Source organism: Bubalus bubalis, chromosome X (genome assembly GCF_019923935.1).
Source record: "Bubalus bubalis isolate 160015118507 breed Murrah chromosome X, NDDB_SH_1, whole genome shotgun sequence".
NCBI lineage: Eukaryota > Metazoa > Chordata > Mammalia > Artiodactyla > Bovidae > Bubalus > Bubalus bubalis.
Genome location: NC_059181.1, coordinates 67,160,558 through 67,181,647, shown reverse-complemented (window position 1 = coordinate 67,181,647; position 21,090 = coordinate 67,160,558). Strand labels below are relative to the sequence as shown.

General features: G+C 38.4%; 1 protein-coding gene across 1 annotated transcript; it reads right to left on the bottom strand.

Moving 5' to 3' along the window:
- Positions 1 to 973: 973 nt before the first annotated feature.
- Positions 974 to 3,809, bottom strand: MAGEE2 (MAGE family member E2). Its single transcript, XM_006068277.4, has one exon. The coding sequence runs from the start codon at positions 3,079 to 3,081 to the stop codon at positions 1,510 to 1,512; it is 1,572 nt and encodes a 523-aa protein (XP_006068339.1). The 5' UTR covers positions 3,082 to 3,809; the 3' UTR covers positions 974 to 1,509.
- Positions 3,810 to 21,090: the final 17,281 nt, after the last annotated feature.

The window sequence follows — 21,090 nt, the reverse complement described above, 5'->3', positions numbered from 1 at the left end:
ATCTGATAGGAGGTGGCAGTTGAGGGTAGCCTCTAGTGATTAAATGGTTGAAAGGGCAGAAAGCTTATGGATGCCAGGAGGAGACGAAGCATAAAACCTACACCACTGATAGGCAGCCCCCTTCTTCCCCCGCAACCTTGCGTTAGAGGTGACTTTAGGTATAATATACTACTAAGCCAGGGCTCCCTTACAGGAATTGTTAGCTGCTGCTGCCAGCTCTCTAGGGGAGAGCTGCGAGCAGGGTTAGAAGCTGTGAGATCCCGGATCTGGATGAAGAGAACCAAAATACTAACGCTCACCTTAACGGCTGAGTGCAGAAATAAACAGCACAGCTGAGGTTGCCATTCAGAGTTCCTCCACGTGAACTGTTAGGTCTGACGGAGATCCAGGACTAGCTGCCTTCAGGAGAACCATTGTTGATTTCTAAGACCCACTCTCTGAGAATCTGAAACTTTGTTATCTCTGCCACAGGCTTATCTCTCTCACTCTGCTCTTAACTTGAACTCAACATTGTCTTCCTGAGCTTCATGTAAATCCCACGAAGCAATTTTACATACTGCCCCTGACTTCATGGACTAGCCCTCCTTCCCTCCCTCTTCCCAACCTCGGGTCTTTAGAAGTCACTAAAGGTTAACTTGTCCCTAGCCCTGCATACCACCGCATCCTCCCCTGCCACCACCTCTGACCACTCGTCCATTTGTGTGACACCCCTGCCCCTTCACTGTCCCCTCCCACAACTTGCAGTTTAGTTGGGAGTTACTCCTGCAAACTCTCATAGATCTCTGAGCTTACCCCTATTATACCACTGGCCACAGCAATAATATAATTGTTGGTTTACTTTCACAGACCCTCCCCCTTAAGCCCTGGGGCTCAACTGGCTCTTCCTCACCCTTATATTTCCAGCATGAAGCACTGTGCTTAGAGCATGGCAGATATTTAATAAATGTTTGTTGAATAAAATAGTACTTAAGCATGGAGACTAATTCATTAAACTTTTATTTTTCACTACACTCTGGAACCACAAAGCAAATACAGGTAAATGCCAGTAATTAAAAAAAAAAAAAAACAGTAGACACGATGGGAGAACATCAACAGACCAATAATTTTGTGTTTTTCTTGTGTGTATATTATCACTGTTGTTACTTAACTCCTGTATGAGACCATTTAATTGATTATTTCAAATGGTTAAAGAAAAGCTATACATTTTCTTCCACATCATAGAAAGATGTAAATATTACCAATACATTTTATGCAGCCATATGAACTTTTATAATGAAACAAGACAGAAATGACAAATGAGCAATTCTATTTTTAAACACTGATCATGAATCTAATTCAGGGTATATTAAAAGGAAGAAAATACTATTAGAAATGGAACACAAATAGCAAGCACAATGTGTACTTTTCACCCCAACCCTGCCCAATTTCTGATTTGGGGCCCCAATACCCATTTCCCCAGGCCCCTTTAATTGATGCCACCTAACTGAAGTGACACACTTCACTCAGACTTCACATGGGGCCAAAGAAGAACATGGCAGTTGCCTCAGATCTGGCTCTGGCCTCCTCATCTTCAACAGCCTCCCTATATTGCTCTGGCCAGTCCTGTGGTTGCTTTCTGTAGAGCCTGGCCATGTACTCCAGGGCTTTCATTTTGGTGGTTTCAAGGTGAGCTCGAGGACCCCATAGAAGCTCATATTCAACTGGATTAGAATAGGAGAGTGGCCTGCATTCCAAGTAGCGCTGTCTCATAAGTTTGCAGGTGATGGCATGCTTTCTCCCTACATCCACACCAAATCTCCGAAGCAAATTCCAGACATTGGCCTCTTTGACACGGTTGCCCATCAGGAAGATCAAACCCAGGATTGGCATCACATATTCTTGAGTGGGTCTCCCCAGGCTCTCTAGCATCATTTGCTCTTCTTCTGATTCTGGTTGCTGGACAAGGAGGTAAATGTGCTCACTGGTATCAACTTCAATCAGAGAGAACCCATAGAACAGATCAAGTATTAGAGTAGCTCGACTGAGGATATTTGGAAACACATCCTCAAATTCTTTGCCAGTGTGAGCCAATAGCTCATCCTGATGGATAGGTAGCAACTCCTCTGTGACATTAATGGCCAACTGGACCAAATCATTTGCCTTATCATTCATAGTGTCTTCTGACCAGAACTCTAAGCCAGCAGCCTGGCTTCTTTCTTTGGCCTTGTCAGCTTCTAGGGCCTTATTATATTCTTCTGGCCAGCTCCAGGGTTCTTCATCATGGGCCTCTGCCACAAACTTCAGGGCTTCCATCTTTGTGATTTCTTTGTGGGCTCTAGAACCCCACAAGAACTCAAATTCAAGGGGATTAGTGCCATACACTGGCCAGTACTCCAAGAATCGCATACGCACAAAGTCAGTAGTTAGGAGGTTCCTTGTGTTCCCGAAGGGGATGTTGATCCTCTGGGGCTCACCTAACACATCAACCTTTAGCAACAGATCCCAAATGGAGGTCTCTCTTGCTCGGTTACCATTTAGGAGAATGTGACCTAAGACCAAGGCCAGGAGACCTGCCTTTGGCATGTCCAGGGATTCTGCTATCCAATCATTGCTCTGGAGACCCCGTTTGCTGATTAGGTTGTAGGTGTCAGCTTGGGGATCAAGAACCCTCAGATTCAACCCAAAGACCCGATCCAGATGGGCTGAGGCTCGTCTGAGGATCTCAGGGAACTGATCTGAGTATTCTCTGAGGAACTCCAGCATCTCTGTCTGCTGAATAGACCCCTCGATTTGGCTTTTCATGCGCATGAAATTCACCAAAGCAATCGACCTGTCTTCTAGAGGATCGTGCACCCTGAGCGCCCCCAAACGTCGGGACTGCTCATCAATCAGCACATCGAGGTCTTTTGGGTCCTGCGCAGCCTGGGAAGCGCTGGCAACCTGAGGGTCGACCGGCGCCTGAGGGCCCTGGGGGGCATCAGGAACTATCATGGAAGCGGGGAGCCCAGAGGCATCAGTAGCCTGCATCTCACCATGGAAGTCGCTGTAATCTGCAGTGGTCTCTGCGCTGCGGTGACACGCATTCTTGCTTACCAGAGACATGGTTCCAGGAGACAGGAACGGGGAGGTCTGCGATCCGTCCGAGAGAGGATGGTAGGTGTGTTGGCGCCTCAGCACAAAGCCAAAGCCAGAGGCCCGGGAGCTGGGCGGGTCAGAAGTGACAGCTGGTGAGAGAGGCTATCTTCCTACACAAACATCAGCCAGCAATGACCGCAAACCTCACAGAGCTAGGGTTTGCCGCAGCCTACGCAGGCGCAGTTGAGTTCTGCGACGTGGTGGCCACGCCCCACTCTAAGTCCTCCTCACCCGCCCCCTACTTCTGCCTGGCCCAAGCCGCTGTTGGAGTGGTTCCTGCTACAGTCAAACTTGTTAGAGAGAATTCATGAAAGGGGGTAATAAACAGAGGTAAAGCAAAAGGGTAAGGGATGGGGGATGTTCAGTGAAGCACCACAAAGTTTTTCTGTGAGGTGTAAAGCTAATAGGCAACAGAGGATTTGGAGGGGAGGATACTGAAGATGAGAATTATTTCACAGATTCATTAATTCATCCACTCATTCAGCATATATTTCTTGAGTATGTGTCACATGCTAGGCACAGTACTGGGTACTAGGGGTACACCAGAGTACAAACGTAATGATTATCCCTTTCTGTGTAGAGGTTACATTCTGGAGTAGGATCAAACAATGGTAATAATAGTGGAGCACTTTTGTGCCAGACACTATTTCTGGTGTTTTCACTTATCTCATTGAATCACTTAATCTTAACTATGAGGTAGCTACTTTTATTTTATGTTTTAACTTTACAATATTGTATTGGTTTTGCCATATATCAAAATGAATCCGCCACAGGTATACGTGTGCTCCCCATCCTGAACCCTCCTCCCTCCTCCCTCCCCATACCATCCCCCCGGGTCGTCCCAGTGCACCAGCCCCAAGCATCCAGTATCCTGCATCGAACCTGGACTGGCGACTCATTTTATATGTGATATTATACATGTTTCAGTGCCATTCTCCCAAATCATCCCACCCTCTCCCTCTCCCACAGAGTCCAAAAGACTGTTCTATACATCTGTGTCTCTTTTGCTGTCTCATATACAGGGTTCTTGTTACCATCTTTCTAAATTCCATATATATGCGTTAGTATACTGTATTGGTGTTTTTCTTTCTGGCTTACTTCACTCTGTATAATAGGCTCCAGTTTCATCCACCTCATTAGAAGTGATTCAAATGTATGGAAACTAAGTCAGAGAGGTGAATTTACCTGTCCAAAGTCAGGCAAAAACAAGTGGAAGAGATCAGGATTTGAACCTGTCTGCCAGGGTCTCAATAAAAGTACTTTCTTTCATACCATCTGCCCATCACAAATGATTGCTGCTGCTAAATCGTGTCAGTCGTGTCTGACTCTTAGCGACCCCATGGACTGCAGCCTACCAGGCTCCTCCATCCATGGGATTTTCCAGGCAAGAATACTGGAGTGGGTTGCACGTGGCTTCTCCGTCACAGATGATTAGCCCTGTTTATTTAAGGCACTAGTAATTAAAGTAGTTGAAAATATATGCTCTGTGAAATGACAGTTAATATACGGTACAAACACAGAAGAAGGAACAAGCAATGAACTACAGCTTAGTCTGAGGTGTCTCGGATTGGGGACACATGCCTCAAGAACGAACTGAGCTCAAGTGATGAATAGGATGGGAAGGATTTATAAGGGCTTTCTAGGAGAAGGCAATGGCACCTCACTCCAGTACTCTGGCCTGGAAAATCCCATGGATGGAGGAACCCGGTAGGCTGCAGTCCATGGGGTCGCTAAGAGTTGGACACGACTGAGCGACTTCACTTTCACTTTTCACTTTCATGCATTGGAGAAGGAAATGGCAACCCACTCCAGTGTTCTTGCCTGGAGAATCCCAGGGACAGGGGAGCCTGGTGGGCTGCCATCTATGGGGTCGCACAGAGTCGGACACGACTGAAGAGACTTAGCTTAGCTTAGGCTGAGGGATCAGTAAAAAAAAGCTCAGAGGTATAAAAGTACAAAATAAGTTTGCATAACACTGGTCATTCAGGGTGGCTAGAGCCAAAGTGCACTAGGAAGGGAGGGAGATGAGGATGAAGGTGATAAGACAGAAATGATTGGATTTTCTGTTTCTTCATTTAGCAGTTGGGGCTCCATGAGGTGGGAACAGCAACACCAGAACAGGACCTGATTATTCAGGTGTTTGGTCATGTGTTTGCTGCTGCTGCTGCTAAGTCACTTCAGTCATGTGCGACTCTGTGCGACCCCGTAGACGGCAGCCCACCAGGCTCCCCTGTCCCTGGGATTCTCCAGGCAAGAACACTGGAGTGGGTTGCCATTTCCTTCTCCAATGCATGAAAGTGAAAAGTGAAAGTGAAGTCGCTCAGTCGTGTCCGACTCTGAGCGATCCCATGGACTGCAGCCTACCGGGCTCCTCCATCCATGGGATTTTCCAGGCAAGAGTACTGGAGTGGGGTGCCATCGCCTTCTCCGGGTCATGTGTTTAGGGAGGCATAATTCAAATACTTTGACTAGGAAGACAGGTCAGCTGTTTTATATTCTGGGACTGCTATCAAAGTAATTGAGCTAAATCCTAGCTTTCAACCATCAGAGTATGCAGTGGAATATTGAGGAGAAAAATTTGCATTTTTCTGCAGCCACAATTGAAATCCTTCCTAAAATTCTTGATAGTAATGTTGAATTCAGTTATCTTGTGCCCTGAAATTCCTTCAGAGGGCACTTGAGGGGCCAGACACTTAAACCTGACATTTTCTACATTCCAGATGCTTTCTTAAAGTAGCAAATCAGGTGGCTCAGGAGCAAGCTGGACTAAAGACATAAAATTTTTGTAGAAGTGAATGTGCATGTTCTACCAGGTAGAAATGTTCAGTTTCCATGCTAATTGTATATTTGGAGAATCTTGTGGAAAGCTGCAGTATCTTTTGAACTGTTGCAAAGGTGTAATTGAGATCATATCTGATAAGATCCCTCATCCTGGTCTTTCCCCTTCCCCAGAAGAACCCCAAGCTCCTTGTCTAGACAGGTACTGCCCAAGGGTAAGTTCAGAGAGGATTTTAAATTCTGCAGTCATTAAAAAAAAAAAAAAAGATGTAATTTGCCCCTGAAATCCAGCTCACATTTTTTTTTTTTTTTTTGGTGAGTTGAATTTTCTACTACCCCTGTATCTAATAGATAAATATAGCATTGAGTGACAATATCTTACCTGTGAAATGACATGTTGATCCCATTCTACAGCATTCAAATTCTTCACCAATTGGTTCCTATCTGTCTCTCCATTTTCATCTTTATTCCCTCTAGCACATCCTTCCATGAAATCTGTTCCTTAGCCACACAAAACTACACTCCTGGTCTCAGACATTTCTGCTTCACCTGTCTCCAAACAGTTCTAGTTAAATGAAAAATGAAGGAGCTGTGCCTGTGACTGTGACCTGTGTCATGTTTTCCATCCTAAGTGTGATGTAAAAAGATGGGATTATACTCTCCATTCTGAAATTCTTTTGCTATTTTCTGACCTTTATTGCATTTTAAAAATGTGTGAATATCTTTCCATACAATTATTTGTCTTCCACATAATTTTAATAACATATTTTAACTTTATAATTATGTGCTTTACTGAGATATAACATATACAGAGAAAAGTATACAAATCATGAATGCAGAGCTTGATAAATTATGACAGATTTAACACACCTTATGACCATTATGCCAACCAAGAAACAAAACATTACCAGCATTTCAGAACCTCCTATGGCACCCCTCCCATCTCTTCCCTCATACTTGTCCCAAGAGGAAACCCCTATTCTGACTTCTATCATCACAGATTGGTTTTGCTGGTTTCTGAGTTTGGTATATCAATGGAATTATACAACATGTATTCATTTGTAGCTCTCTTTCTCTCTCTCTTTTTTTTTAAACAATAAAACCCCACTATATCTTATTATCCTTGTTGTATATAACAATATTTGTTCATTTGGATTATTATATACTTTAACATTGAATGATTATACCACACCTATCCTGTCAATTGCTGGTGGATATTATCTTTTTTTCAGTTTGTGGTTCTTACCAAAAATGCTGCTATGAACCTTTTTATACCTGTCTTTTGGCTCACAGATTCATTTACATTGAGAATAAATCTATGAAATGAATTACTGTGTGATAAATGTGTGCGATTTCAGTTCACATAGATATTTCCAGAGAGTTTTTGAAATTGTTACACCAGTTTACACTTCCACTGGTACTGTATGAGAGTTCTTATTGCTCTATATTCTTGTCTGTGGGCATTCTAGTGGGTGTGCTATGGTGTATCATTTGGGATTTTTTTCTCTTCACTCATATTTAGCTTTTTTAAAAAACTGCTTTTCAGACAACAGTTGTCATTTGTTTTCCCAGGTTAATGGACATTAAAGGCAGAAAGTTAAGAAAACAGAGGATGCTAGAAGTTAGTCAGAAGACAGCAGCAAGAAGTGATAGTTGGTAGACACTCAAAGGGAAAGAGATATGGAAACACTATTCAAAATTGAATTTAGAACATAAATAGTATTCTGTTTGGGTACTCAGGGCAAGGACAAGAAATCCTCAATGTACTAATTGTCCTCAAAATTTTAATTGCATATTATAATTATTAAAGACCTATCTTTACCAAGGGAAGTTAACTTCTGTTTATGAAAAAATAAATATATATTACAGAATTATTAACCCAGAAAATACATTACATTTAAAAAGTGTTAGTCCTCAATGAAATAATATAATTATATAGAAAATTCACATATGTAAAATCTCATTCATGACAAATTGGTGTCTGCCAGAGGGCAAGGGAGACAAGAGAATGAGTGAAATAGGTGAAAGAGATTAAGAACTACAAACTTCCAGCTATAAAATAAATAAGTTACAGGTATGTAATGTACAGCATAGTGAATTTAGTCAATAATATTGTAATAAATTTGCCTGGTGACAGATGGTAACTAGAATCACGGTGATGCTCTATTTGTTATGTATATAAATGTTGAATCACTATGTTGTACACTTGAAAGTAATATAATATTGTATGTTAACTATACTTCAGTTAAAAATTAAAAAGAGAAACTTCCCTGGTGGTCTAGTGGTTAAGACTGTGCTTCCAGTGTGAGGCGGCCCAGGTTCAATCCTTGGTCAGGGAACTAAGATCTCATATGCTGCACAGCTTAGCCAAAAAATAAATAAATTTTAAAAAAATTAAAAGGAAAAAAATCTTGTATACCTGTGGCAGATTCATTTTGATATTTGGCAAAACTAATACAATTATGTAAAGTTTAAAAATAAAAAAAAAGAAAACAACAACAACAACAACAACAAATCTCATTCCTGGATATTACTCTATGGATACAACATTGTGTTAATTATACCCTAATTTTTTTAATAATATGCATTATTTTATATCTAAAATTGTAATGATCACTTAATTTATTTTTTAAACAATTGTATTTTTATTGAGTCAAATAACAAGATCTGATTATTGTTATTAAGTCGGAAGATATACAAACATATAAATTTTTTTTCAAAAATTATTCATGTTTCCACCAACCAGAGATATTTATTGCTAGCATTTTGGCCTATGCCATTCCTAGTCTTCTCTTTTCCCCCTACTTTTTATTGAAATATAACATTTCTATAGAAAAGTTCATAAAATACAAGTAAACAGATCAATTAATTTTCACAAATTGAATGTATTTGTGTAACCAACAACCAGTTAACAAACAGAATATTATAACCAATCAGAAGCCCACCCTTGCACCTTGCTTCACTCATTACAACACCCTCTGCCCCAAAGGTAAACACCTAAATATTAACATCACAGATTCATTCTTCCTATTTTTTAACTCTATGTAATTGGAATCTTGTGGTATAATTTGTGTGTATCTAGCTTCTTTCATTCAATATATTTGTGAAATTCATTCATTGCTTGTAGCTGTCAATCATTCATTTTCATTGCTTATATTATTTTATTTTGTGAATATATCAGAACTTTAAAATCCATTCTACTGTTAATGAGTATTTGAGTTATTTCCAGTTTTTAGAATAATTATTGCTGTTATGAATATTCTAGTATATGTTTTTTAATGAACTTTTGCATGCATTTACATAGGGCATCTAAGAATGCCATTGCTGGATCATAGGTTATACATATGTTCAGCTTCTGACAGAGTTTCCTGAAGTGGCTATACCAATTCATACTGCCACGAGCAAGGAACAAGTGTTCTGGTTTCTCCACATCTTCACTGACTTTTGGTACATTCTTTCTTTTACATTATAAATATTAATATTTTGGTGGGTGGTGCGGTGATATGGCATTGTGATTTTGATATACTTTTCACTGATGACAAAGGAAATTGAGCTCCATTTCACATATTTATTAGCCATTTGGATATCTTTTTTGTAATGACCTGTTCAAGTGTTTTGCCCATTCTACTGGGTTCTCAATCTTTTCTTGTTGATTTATAGAGAGTTTATATTTTATATATACAATTTTATTGTCAAATATGCATATTGCAAATATCTTCTCTAATATACAGGTTGCCTTTTCACTATCTTAATGTTCTTATTCAGTGAACAGGAATTAATAGTTATTATACAGTTCAATTTATCAATTAATATCCTTTCTGGTTAGTGCTATTTAAGAAATTTTTGCCTACTCCAAGTTCACAGTGAGATTTTTCTATGCTTAAAAGATTAATTTTTTTAATTGGTGGAAATTTGCTTTACAATATTGTGTTGGTTTCTGCCTTACAACACAAATCAGTCATAATTATATGTCTATCCCTCCCTGTTGAGTCTCCCTCCCTTCCCCCATCCCACCCCTCTAGGTCATCACAGAGCACCAAGCTGGGTTCCTTGTGTTATACAGCAACTTCTCACTATCTGTTTTACATATGACAGTGTATATGTCAATGCCAGTTTCTCAGGTTGCCTCACACTCACCTTTCCCTGCTGTGGCCACAAGTCCATTCTCTACTAGGTTCATCAGTACCATTTTTCTGGATTCCATATATATATCCATTAATATATGATACTTATTTTCCTCTTTCTGACTTATTTCACTCTGTAAAAGAGGCTCTAAGTTCATTCAACTTGCTACAACTGATTCAAATTTGTTACTTTTTATGGCCAAGTAATATTCTATTGCATATATGTACCACATCTTGGAGAAGGAAATGGCAACCCACTCCAGTACTCTTGCCTTGAAAATCCCATGGATGGAGGAGCTTGGTGCAGGCTACTATCCATGGGGTCGCAAAGAGTCAAGCATGACTGAGTGACTTCACTTCACCACATCTTCTCTATCCATTCATCTGTCAACAGACACCTAGGTTGCTTCCATGTCCTGGCTATTGTAAATATTTCTGCAATAAACTTGGGATACATGTGTCTTTTAGAATTGTGGTTTTCTCAGGGTATATACCCAGTAGTGGGATTGCTGGGGTATATGATAGAGTTATTCCTAGCTTTTAAAGGAATCTTCATATTGTTTTCCATAATGGCTGTATCAGTTTACATTACCACCAAAAGTTCAGGAGAATTCTGTTTTCTCCATATCCTCTTCAGCATTTATTGTTTGTAGATTTTTGGATTATGGCCATTCTGACTGGTATGAGGTGATACCTCATTGTAGTTTTGATTTGCATTTCTATAATAATGAGGTAGCACTAGTGATAAAGAATGCACCTGCCAATGCAGGAGACATAAGAGACACAGGTTCAATCCTGGGTCAGGAGTATCCCCTGGAGGAGAAAATGGCACCCCGCTCCAGTATTCTTGCTTGGAGAACTACATGGACAGAGGAGCCTGGAAGGCTACAGTCTATGAGGTCACAAAGACATGACTGAACATCTAAGCACAATAATGAGCAATGTTGAGCATCTTTCCATGTGTTTATTGGCTATCTGTATGTATTATATGGAGAAATGTCTTTTTAGGTCTTCTGTCCAGTTTTTGATTGGGTTGTTTACTTTTCTGATATTCAGCTGTATGAGTTGCTTGTATAATTTGGAGATTAATCCTTTGTCACTTGCTTCATTTGCAATTATTTTCTCCCATTCTGAGAACTGTCTTTTCATCTTGTTTATAGTTCCCTTTGCTATGCAAAAGCTTTTAAATTATACATGTTTAATATCATATATGAAACAAGTCGCCAGTCCAGGTTCGATGCAGGATACTGGATGCTTGGGGCTGGTGCACTGGGACGACCCGGGGGGATGGTATGGGGAGGGAGGAGGGAGGAGGGTTCAGGATGGGGAGCACATGTATACCTGTGGCGGATTCATTTTGATATATGGCAAAACCAATACAATATTGTAAAGTTAAAAAATAAAATTAAAAAAAAGGCTTTTAAATTTTATTAGGTCCCACTTGTTTATAGTTTAACTTTCATTTTTAAATCTAAAAATAATCTGGAATGTATTTATTTATTTATTATATAAGTTTCAGGTATACAGTATTGTATTTCAGCATCTGTATACACTACAAAGTGATCACCACCACCAGTTTAATCATCATCCATTACCATACAGTTGACCCTGTTCACCCATTTCACCCAACACCAACCCCCACCCCCTTCTCTTCTGGTAACCACTACATCGTTTTCTGTATCTATGGGTTTGTTTTTGTTTTATTTTGTTTGTTTATTGGTTTCTTCTTTTTGTTAGATTCCACATATGAGTGAAGTTAATGGCATTTGTTTTTCTCTCTCTGACTTCATTTAGCATAATACCTTCCAGACCCATCCATGTTATGGCAAATGGTAGGATTTCAGTCTTTTATTAATGGCTGAGTAGTAGTATTCCAGGGTGTGTGTGTGTGTGTGTATCTCACATCTTCTTTAACATTCATCCATTGATGGACACTTATGGTATTTATATTTCCTTGCTATTGTGAATAATACTGAGATGAACATAGGAGTGCATATATCTTTTTGAATTAGTGTTTTCATATTCTTTGGATAAATATCCAGAAGTAGATTAGCTGTATTCATATAGTAGTACTATTTTTAATTGTTTGTGAGAAATCTCCACACTGTTTTCCAAAGTCGCTATACCAATTTACCTTCCCATCAACAAAACTAAGACATCCTCTCCAATGCTTGTTATTTCTTGCATCTTTATAATAGTCATTCTAATGGGCATGAGGTGATATATCTCACTGTGGTTTTGATTTGCATTTCCCTGGTAGTGATGTTGAACATTTTTTTTTTCATGTTCCTGTTAATGGTCTACATCGTTTTTTGTCCACATTGCACAGCTTGCAGGATCTTAGTTCCCTGGCCAGGGCTTGAACCCAGGGCCCCAACAGTGAGAGCACTGAGTCCTAACCATGGGACTGCCAGGGAATTCCCTATCTATATCTCTTTATCCATTTATTCATCAATGGGCACTTAGGTTGTTTCCATACCTTTGCTCTTGTGAATAATGCTGCAATAAACATGGAAATGCATTTATTTCTTCAATATCTTGTTTTCATTTCCTTTTGGTATGTGCTCAGTACTGGAATTGCTAATCATATGTTAGATCTATTTTTAATTTTTGAGAAACCTCCATATTGTTTTTCATAGTGGTTGAACTAATTTACATTCCCTTTCCTCCACATTCTTACCAATACTTGTTATCTCTTGTATTCTTCTTAATAGCCATTTCAACAAGTGTGAGGGGTTTCTGTGATTTTGATTTCCATTTACCTGATGATTAGTGATGTTGAGCATCTTTTCAGGTGCCTACTGGACATTTGAAGTTCTCTTTGGAAAAATGTCCTTTTAGTTTTTTTGACCATTAAAAAAATTAGACAGAGTTTTCTTTGTTGTTGTTAAATTATATGAGTTCTTTATATACTTTGGATATTAACCCCTTAACTGATACATGCTTTGCAAACTGTTTTCTCACATTCTGTATGTTGTCTTTTAATTTTTTAAATTGTTTCTTTTGTTGTACAGAAGCTTTTAAATTTGGTGTAGCTCACTTGTTGATTTTTGCTTTTGTGCTTTGTTGCTTGATTTGGTGCCACATACAAAAAATTATTGCCAAAACCAATGTCAATGAAATTTTTCCCTACATTTTCTTCAAGGAGTTTTTTGGTATCAGTTCCTATATTAGTATTTAACCCATTTAGAGTTAACTTTTGTGAGTGATGTAATACAAGGGCCCAATTTTATTGTTCTGCATATGTTTATCCAGTTTTTACACCGTCTGTTGAAGAAACTATTCTTTCTCTATTGGGTATTCTTGGATACATTGTCAAACATTAGTTGACCATATATGTGGGCTTTAATTCTGGGTTCTGTATTCTGTTCCACTGGTTCATGTGTCTATTTTTATGCCAGTGTCATACTGTTTCTATTATGACAGCTTTGTAATAGAGTCTGAAATCAGAAAGTGTGATACCTCTAGCTTTGTTCTTTTCCCTTAGGATTGTTTCATTTATTCAGACTCTTGAGGTTCCATGTAAATTTTAGGTTTGCTTTTTCTATTTCTGTGAAGAATGACATTGGTATTTTGGTGGGGATTGTGTTGAGTCTATATGTGGCTTTGGGTAGTTTGGACATAATGTTTTGAAGACATTATTTTGGCTGCTCTCTGGTGAATGGATGGTAGAACAGAGAAAAAGCAAAATTAGAGACTATTGACTATTGGAATAATCTAGGTTAGCGATAATGGTAGATTGGATTTTTATTATGGTATCAGAAGGAGAAAATTTTGTGCATTCCCAGTATTTCTTAGGAAGAATTAAGATTTGGTGATGTATTATGTTTAGGGAGTAAGAAAATGTGGGGAATATTCAGAGTAAATTTTAAAGCTTTGGCTCAAGTGGCTTGGTACATAGGGATGAATTTTACAAAGATGGTGACAATTGGGATAGGAACAGGTTTGCTTAGAGGAAATCAAGAGTTCTACTTTGGCCATATACTATTTGAAGTGGCTTATTATTCTTTCAAAGAACAGGGTAAAGTAAGCTTTGGGACTTGTGAATATGGAGATATCTGGGCTAGAGATTGCATTTAAAACTATCAAGTTAGGAAAGATCACCCAGGAACAAAGTGTAGATTAAGGGAAGAAGCAAGGACTTAAAACAACATTGACCGAAGCCTTCCTACATTTAAAGTTTAGGTATTAATAGATTACATGGCTGCTATATTCCTGGTGAGAATCATAGCTCTTTAATTCCCTTCAGGCAAGGATTTCATGTACACAGTGATATTCTAGGGAACATTTCTTTTTCTAAGGACAAATGTGGCCCAGCTGTCTCTCAGATGGCAGCAGATAGGTGTTTGGTGGATGTTATAAAGGAGGCTTGAGTGAGTGAGTGAAAGTAGCTCAGTCGTGTCTGACTCTTTGTGACCCCATGGACTATACACTCCATGGAATTCTCCAGGCCAGAATACTGGAGTGGATAGTTTTCCCTTCTCCAGGGGATCTTCCCAACCTAGGCTTAGTTTTTAGAATTCAGTTTTCAAAACCTTGACGAGCACTTGGCTCTCTCCTGTCAGTCAGTCAGCAAGGCTCCACTATGTTCCAGGTTTCAGATCCTGTAAGGTCATGGGGATGCATTTTTTAAAGACACAGTCCATGTCTTTAAGGAGCTGAATAAGATTAAGGGCAAGATTCTGTTGAGACAAAGGAGAAGGAGTTCTTTACCATGTCTCTGGATGTCTGGCAATGCTTCATAGAGCAGGTGATATTTGTACATGGTCAGTCAGTTCAGTCGCTCAGTCGTGTCCAACTCTTTGCGACCCCATGAATCACAGCACGCCAGGCCTCCCTGTCCATCACCAACTCCCTGAGTTCACTCAAACTCATGTCCATCGAGTCGGTGATACCATCCAGCCATCTCATCCTCTGTCGTCCCCTTCTCCTCCTGCCCCTAATCCCTCCCGGCATCAGGATCTTTTCCAATGAGTCAACACTTCACATGAGGTGGCCAAAGTATTGGAGTTTCAGCTTCAGCATCAGTCCTTCCAATGAACACCCAGGACTGATCTCCTTTAGGATGGACTGATTGGATCTCCTTGCAGTCCAAGGGACTCTCAAGAGTCTTCTCCAACACCACAGTTCAAAAGCATCAATTCTTCGGTGCCCAGCTTTCTTCACAGTCCAACTCTCACTTCCATACATGACCACTGGAAAAACCATAGACTTGACTAGATGGACCTTTGTTGGCAAAGTAATATCTCTGCTTTTCAATATGCTATCTAGGTTGGTTATAACTTTCCTTCCAAGGAGTAAGTGTCTTTTAATTTCATGTCTGCAGTCACCATCTGCAGTGATTTTGGAGCCCCAAAAAATAAAGTCTGACACTGTTTCCACTGTTTCCCCATCTATCTGCCATGAAGTGATGGAACCAGATGCCATAATCTTAGTTTTCTGAATGTTGAGCTTTAAGCCAACTTTTTCACTCTCCTCTTTCACTTTCATCAAAAGGCTTTTTAGTTCCTCTTCACTTTCTGCCATAAGGGTGGTGTCATCTGCATATCTGAGGTCATTGATATTTCTCCCAGCAATCTTGATTCCAGCTTGTGCTTCTTCCAGCCCAGCCTGTCTCATGGTGTACTCTGCATATAAGTTAAATAAGCAGGGTGACAATATACAGCCTGGACATACTCCTTTTCCTATTTGGAACCAGTCTGTTGTTCCATGTCCAGTTCTAACTGTTGTTTCCTGACCTGCATATAGGTTTCTCAAGAGGCAGATCAGGTGGTCTGGTATTCCCATCTCTTTCAGAATTTTCCACAGTTTATTGTGATCCACACAAAGGCTTTGGCATAATCAATAAAGCAGAAATTGATGTTTTTCTGGAAGTCTCTTGCTTTTTTGATGATCCAGGGGATGTTGGCAATTTCATCTTTGGTTCCTCTGCCTTTTCTAAAACCAGCTTGAACATCTGGAAGTTCACATATTAGTTCTTCTTTAAATGTTTCGTAAAATTCTCCAGTGAAGCCAACTAGACATGATGTTTTCTTTTGAGGAGCACTTTAATTACAAATTCAATAAATGTAATGATTATAAGACCATTCCAGTCATCTATTTTATCTTGAATGAGATGTGGTATTTTGTGGGGTTTGAGGAATTGATACATTTTTCTAATCTATCAAATTTATGAGTGCAAAGTTGTCCATAGTTGCAAAATCTGTAGTGTTATTCACATTTTCATTCCTGATATTGGTGGCTTTTGTCTTTTTATCTTTGTCAATCCTAATATACATTTACCAGTTTTATTGACTTATTCCCTTTTAAAGTTTTGCATAGTTTTTTATTGTCCAATCTGAACAGCATATCAATAATGTGGAGTTGGCAAAGCAGATAAAAAATATTTCTCCACGATGCCATCCTTGACTAACAAGAAACATCTGATATAAAACATATTAAGGTGATAAACACATATAAAGTATCAAAAGTATTTTCCACTGCATCAATAGATGTGAATCATGGCACTGTATTCTATACATAAGGAGGAAGGCTATATACATAAATTAGCATATGTATTCATTTCTTCCCTGCTGATGTGGAAAATATTGGTTTACTTTAAAGAACCAACTTTATTGATTTTCTCATTTTCAATTTAGTAAATTTCTGCTCTTATTTTACTATTGTCCAACTTCTACTTGTTTTAGATTCATTTTTATAATTTCATGAAGTAGGAATTTAGATTATTGAGATCTTTCCTCTTTTCTGATATAAGCATTTAGTGCTATAAATTTCTCTCTAAGCACTACATTAGCTTCAAACTACAAATTTTGATAGGCTGTATTTTCATGTATATATACATGTTCATTCATGTTTGAGAAAAAATTTTTAGAGATTTCCTATTGGACTTATGGATTCTTTCAAATTGTTTATTTTTTTTATAAAATTTCCAAATGTTAGAAATTTTTCCTTTTTATATTATTGATTTGTTGTTTAATCCTTTATTAGAAAGAACTCTTTATGGATTTAATTAATTTAAATTTGTTGAAGTCTTTTTTATGACCCAGGTTATGGTCTGTCCTCATCAATTTTCCATGGACACTTGAAAAGAATGTGTATTCTGCTGTTTTTGGCTGAAGTGCTCTGTAAACGTCAATTCGATCCTGTTGGCTGATGATATTATTGCATTATGCTATATTCTTGCTGATTTTGTCAAGTTGTTCCATCAATTACTGAGAAAGCACAGTTGAAAAATTCAATGATAATTAATGATTCTCCTATTTCTCCTTTCTATTAGCTTTTACTTCATATATTTGCTGCTGTTGTTTGATACATAGATTTTTAGGATTCCTATGTCTTCTTGGTTGATCGATCCTTTTATTATTATGCTGTGTCCCTCTGTCCTTGGTAATTTCCTTTGCTCTAACATCTATTTTATCTTCTGATTGATGTTGGCACTCTGCTTACTTTTGATCAATGTTTCCATTGTATGTCTTTTTACATTTGTTCACTTCAATCTGCCTACACAATTATATTGTAAGTGAATTTCTTGTACACAGATTACAGGTGAGTCATGTTCCCTTTTTCACTCTCCCTATCTCTTTATTTTAATTGGCCTGTTTAGACTATTGATATTAAATGAAATTATTGACTATTTTGGGTTAGGTCTGCCATTTTATTATTTATTTCTGTTTCTTTCTTGTTTTTCTCACTCCCCCTTTTCTATTCTCTTGCCCTACTTTGTTGTTGTTGTTCAGTCACTAAGTTGTGTCCAACTCCTTGCAACCCCATGAATTACAGCATGCCAGGCTTCCCTATCTTGAACCATCTCATTGAGTTTGCTTAAACTCATGTCCACTGAGTCAGTGACAGCATCCAACCATCTCATCCTCTGTTGTCTCCTTCTCCTCCCGCCTTCAATCATTCCCAGCATCAGGGTCTTTTCCAACGAATGGGCTCTTTGCATCAGGTGGCCAAAGCATTGGAGCTTCAGTTTCATCATCAGTCCTTCCAATGAATATTCAGGGTTGATTTCTTTTAGGATTGGCTGGTTTGATCTCCTTGCTGTCCAAGGGACTCACATGAGTCTTCTCCAGCACCAATTCTTCAGTGCTCAGCTTTCTTTATGGTGCAGCTCTCACATCCATGCATGACAACTGGAGAAACCATAGCTTTGACTATACAGATATTTGTTGGCCAAGTAATGTGTCTGCTTTTTAATATGTTGTCTAGGCTTGTTATTGATTTTCTTTCAATGAAAATGTCTTTTAATTTCATGGCCATAGTCACCATCAAATAAAATCTGTCACTGTTTCCACTTTTTCCCCATCTGTTTGCCATGAAGTGATGGGACTGGATGCCATGATCTTCGTTTTTTGAATGTTGAGTTTCAAGCAAACTTTTTCACTCTCCTCTTTCATGTTCATCAAGAGGCTCTTTAGTTCCTCTTAGCTTTCTGAAATTAAAGTGGTATCATCTGCACGTCTGAGGTTGTTGATATTTCTCCCAGCGATCTTGATTCCAGCTTGTGCTTCATCCAGCCTAGCATTTCGCATGATTTACTCTGCATTAGAAGTGAATTAAGCAGGGTGACAATGATGCACTTCTTCCCCTATTTGAACCAGTCTGTTTTTCCATGTCTGCTTCTGACTGTTGTTTCTTGACCTGCATACAGGTTTCTCAGGAGGCAGGTACGGTGGTCTGATATTTCCATCTCTTGAAGAATTTCCCACAGTTTATTGTGATCCACACAATGAAAGGCTTTAGTGTAGTCAAAGAAGAAGAACTAGATTATTTTTGGGGGGGTGAGTATTCACTTGCTTTCTCTATGATCCAGTTGCTGCTGCTGCTGCTAAGTTGCTTCAGTCATGTCTGACTCTGTGTGACCCCATAAACAGCAGCCCACCAGGCTCCCCCATCCCTGGGATTCTCCAGGCAATAATACTGGAGTGGGTTGCCATTGCCTTCTCTGCTATGATCCAGTGGATGTTGGCAATTTGATCTCTGGTTCCTCTGCCTTTTCTAAATCCAGCTAGTACATTTGGAAGTTCTCAGTTAATGTACTGCTGAAGCCTAGCTTGAAGGATTTTGAGCATAATCTTGCTAGCATGTGAAATGAGTGCAACTGTGCCATAGTCTGAACATTCTTTGGCATTGCCTTTCTTTGGGACTGGAATGAAAACTGACCTTTTCCAATCCTGTGGCCACTGCTGAGTTTTCCAAATTTGCTGGCATATTGAGTGCAGCACTTTAACAGCATCATCTTGTAGGATTTGAAATAGCTCAAGTTGGAAGTCTATCACCACTAACTTTGATCATAGTAATGCTTCCTAAGGCCAAATTGACGTCACACTTCAGGATTTCTGGCTCTAGGTGAGTAACCACATCATCGTGGTTATCTGGGTCATTAAGACCTTTTCTGTACAGTTCTGTGTATTCTTGCTGCCTCTTCTTAATCTCCGATGCTTCTATTAGGTCCTTGCCTTTTCTGTCCTTCGTTGTGCCCATCCTTGCATGAAATATTCCCTTGGTATCTCCAATTTTCTAGTCTTCCCCATTCTATTGTTTTTCTTACTTTAGGTTATTGGAATATTTAATAGTTCAGTTTTATTTTCTAGTGTTCTTGAGTATATATCATTTTGTATAATTATCAGTGGCTTTTCTAAGAATTATATATGTGTGTGTGTGTATATATATATATATATATATATATTTTTTTTAATCACAGCCTACTGTTACCAGTGTTTAACTACCCTGAGTGATTTTTTTTGAGTGATATTTTAAAAACTTTATTTGATTTAGATCCTTCTATTATCTTCATTAAAAAAAATTGTCTCATATATTTCCTCTGCATTCATTGAACCCCTCAACAACACTACTTTAATTTTTGCTTAACCCTTAAATATAATTTAAGAAATTCATGAGGAAAAGAATAGTCTATTATATTTACTCTATTTTTACTGATTAGGTGGTTCTTCTTACTTTTCTGAAGGTCTAATTTTTCTTCTTTTTTATTTGCTTTCTGCTGAAGAACAATAATTTAGCTATTCTTTAAGAATAGGTCTGCTAGTCCCAAATTCTGTTTTCCTTCATATGAGAATGTCATAATTTCTCTTTCATTCCTGAAGAGTAGCTTTACCAGTATAGACTCCATGGTTGGCAATAATTTTCCATCAGCACCTGAAAGATGTGCCACTTCCTTCTGGCCTCAATAGTAATTGGCTTTATTAAAATTTTTCCCTACAGGTAATACATAGTTTCTCTACTTGCTTTTGTGATGTTTTCTCTTGGTATTTATTTTTCAGAAGTTTATGATGTGTCTTTTGATGGGTTTCTTTTTGTTTACCTCTTTTGAGGGTTCACTCAGCCTTTTTACTCTGTAGGTTGCCTTATTTGGAATGATTTATTTTTTTATACTTTTTCAGACTTCTCTACTTTCCCCTCTTCATCTGAGACCTTGATGATATACATGTTAGGTCTTGTTAATGTCTCACAGAGCATTGCAAGCCTGTTCATTTTTTTTCCAGTCAATTTTCTGTTTTCCAGATTGAATAATTATATTGTTCTGTCCTTAGGTTTACTGATTCCATCTCTGTCATTACCATTCTACTATCAAGCCAATCAGCAGATTGTTCTTTTGTTTATCCTATTCATCAGTTCTAGAATGTACATTCAGTCTTTTGTTATAACTTACATTTTTATGATACTTTCCAATTTTTCATTTGCTTTAGAGAATTTGTAATTTATTATTGAAACATATTTATGATGACTACTTTAAAAACCTTGTTCAGAACATTTGGAACCTCATAAGTTGCTGGTTTATGTGAAAATGTATATGGTTACTACAGGAAACATTTTGGAAGTTTATCAAAAAGATAGACATAAAATCACTGTATGACCCACCACTCTAAGGTGTACACTGAAAAGAAATGGAAGGATACATTTTAGCAAAGATCTGCACATGTAGTGGAATTATTTATAATATCCCCCAAATGGGAACAAATGTAATGTCCACTAACTGATGAATATATTAAAATTAGCATATTCATGCAATGTAATATTGCTTATCAATAAAAGAAATACTAATGCACACTAC

Coding starts and splice junctions, on each gene's coding strand:
- MAGEE2 (XM_006068277.4), bottom strand. CDS start 3,081: ATGTCTCTGGTAAGCAAGAATGCGTGTCACCGCAGCGCAGAGACCACT.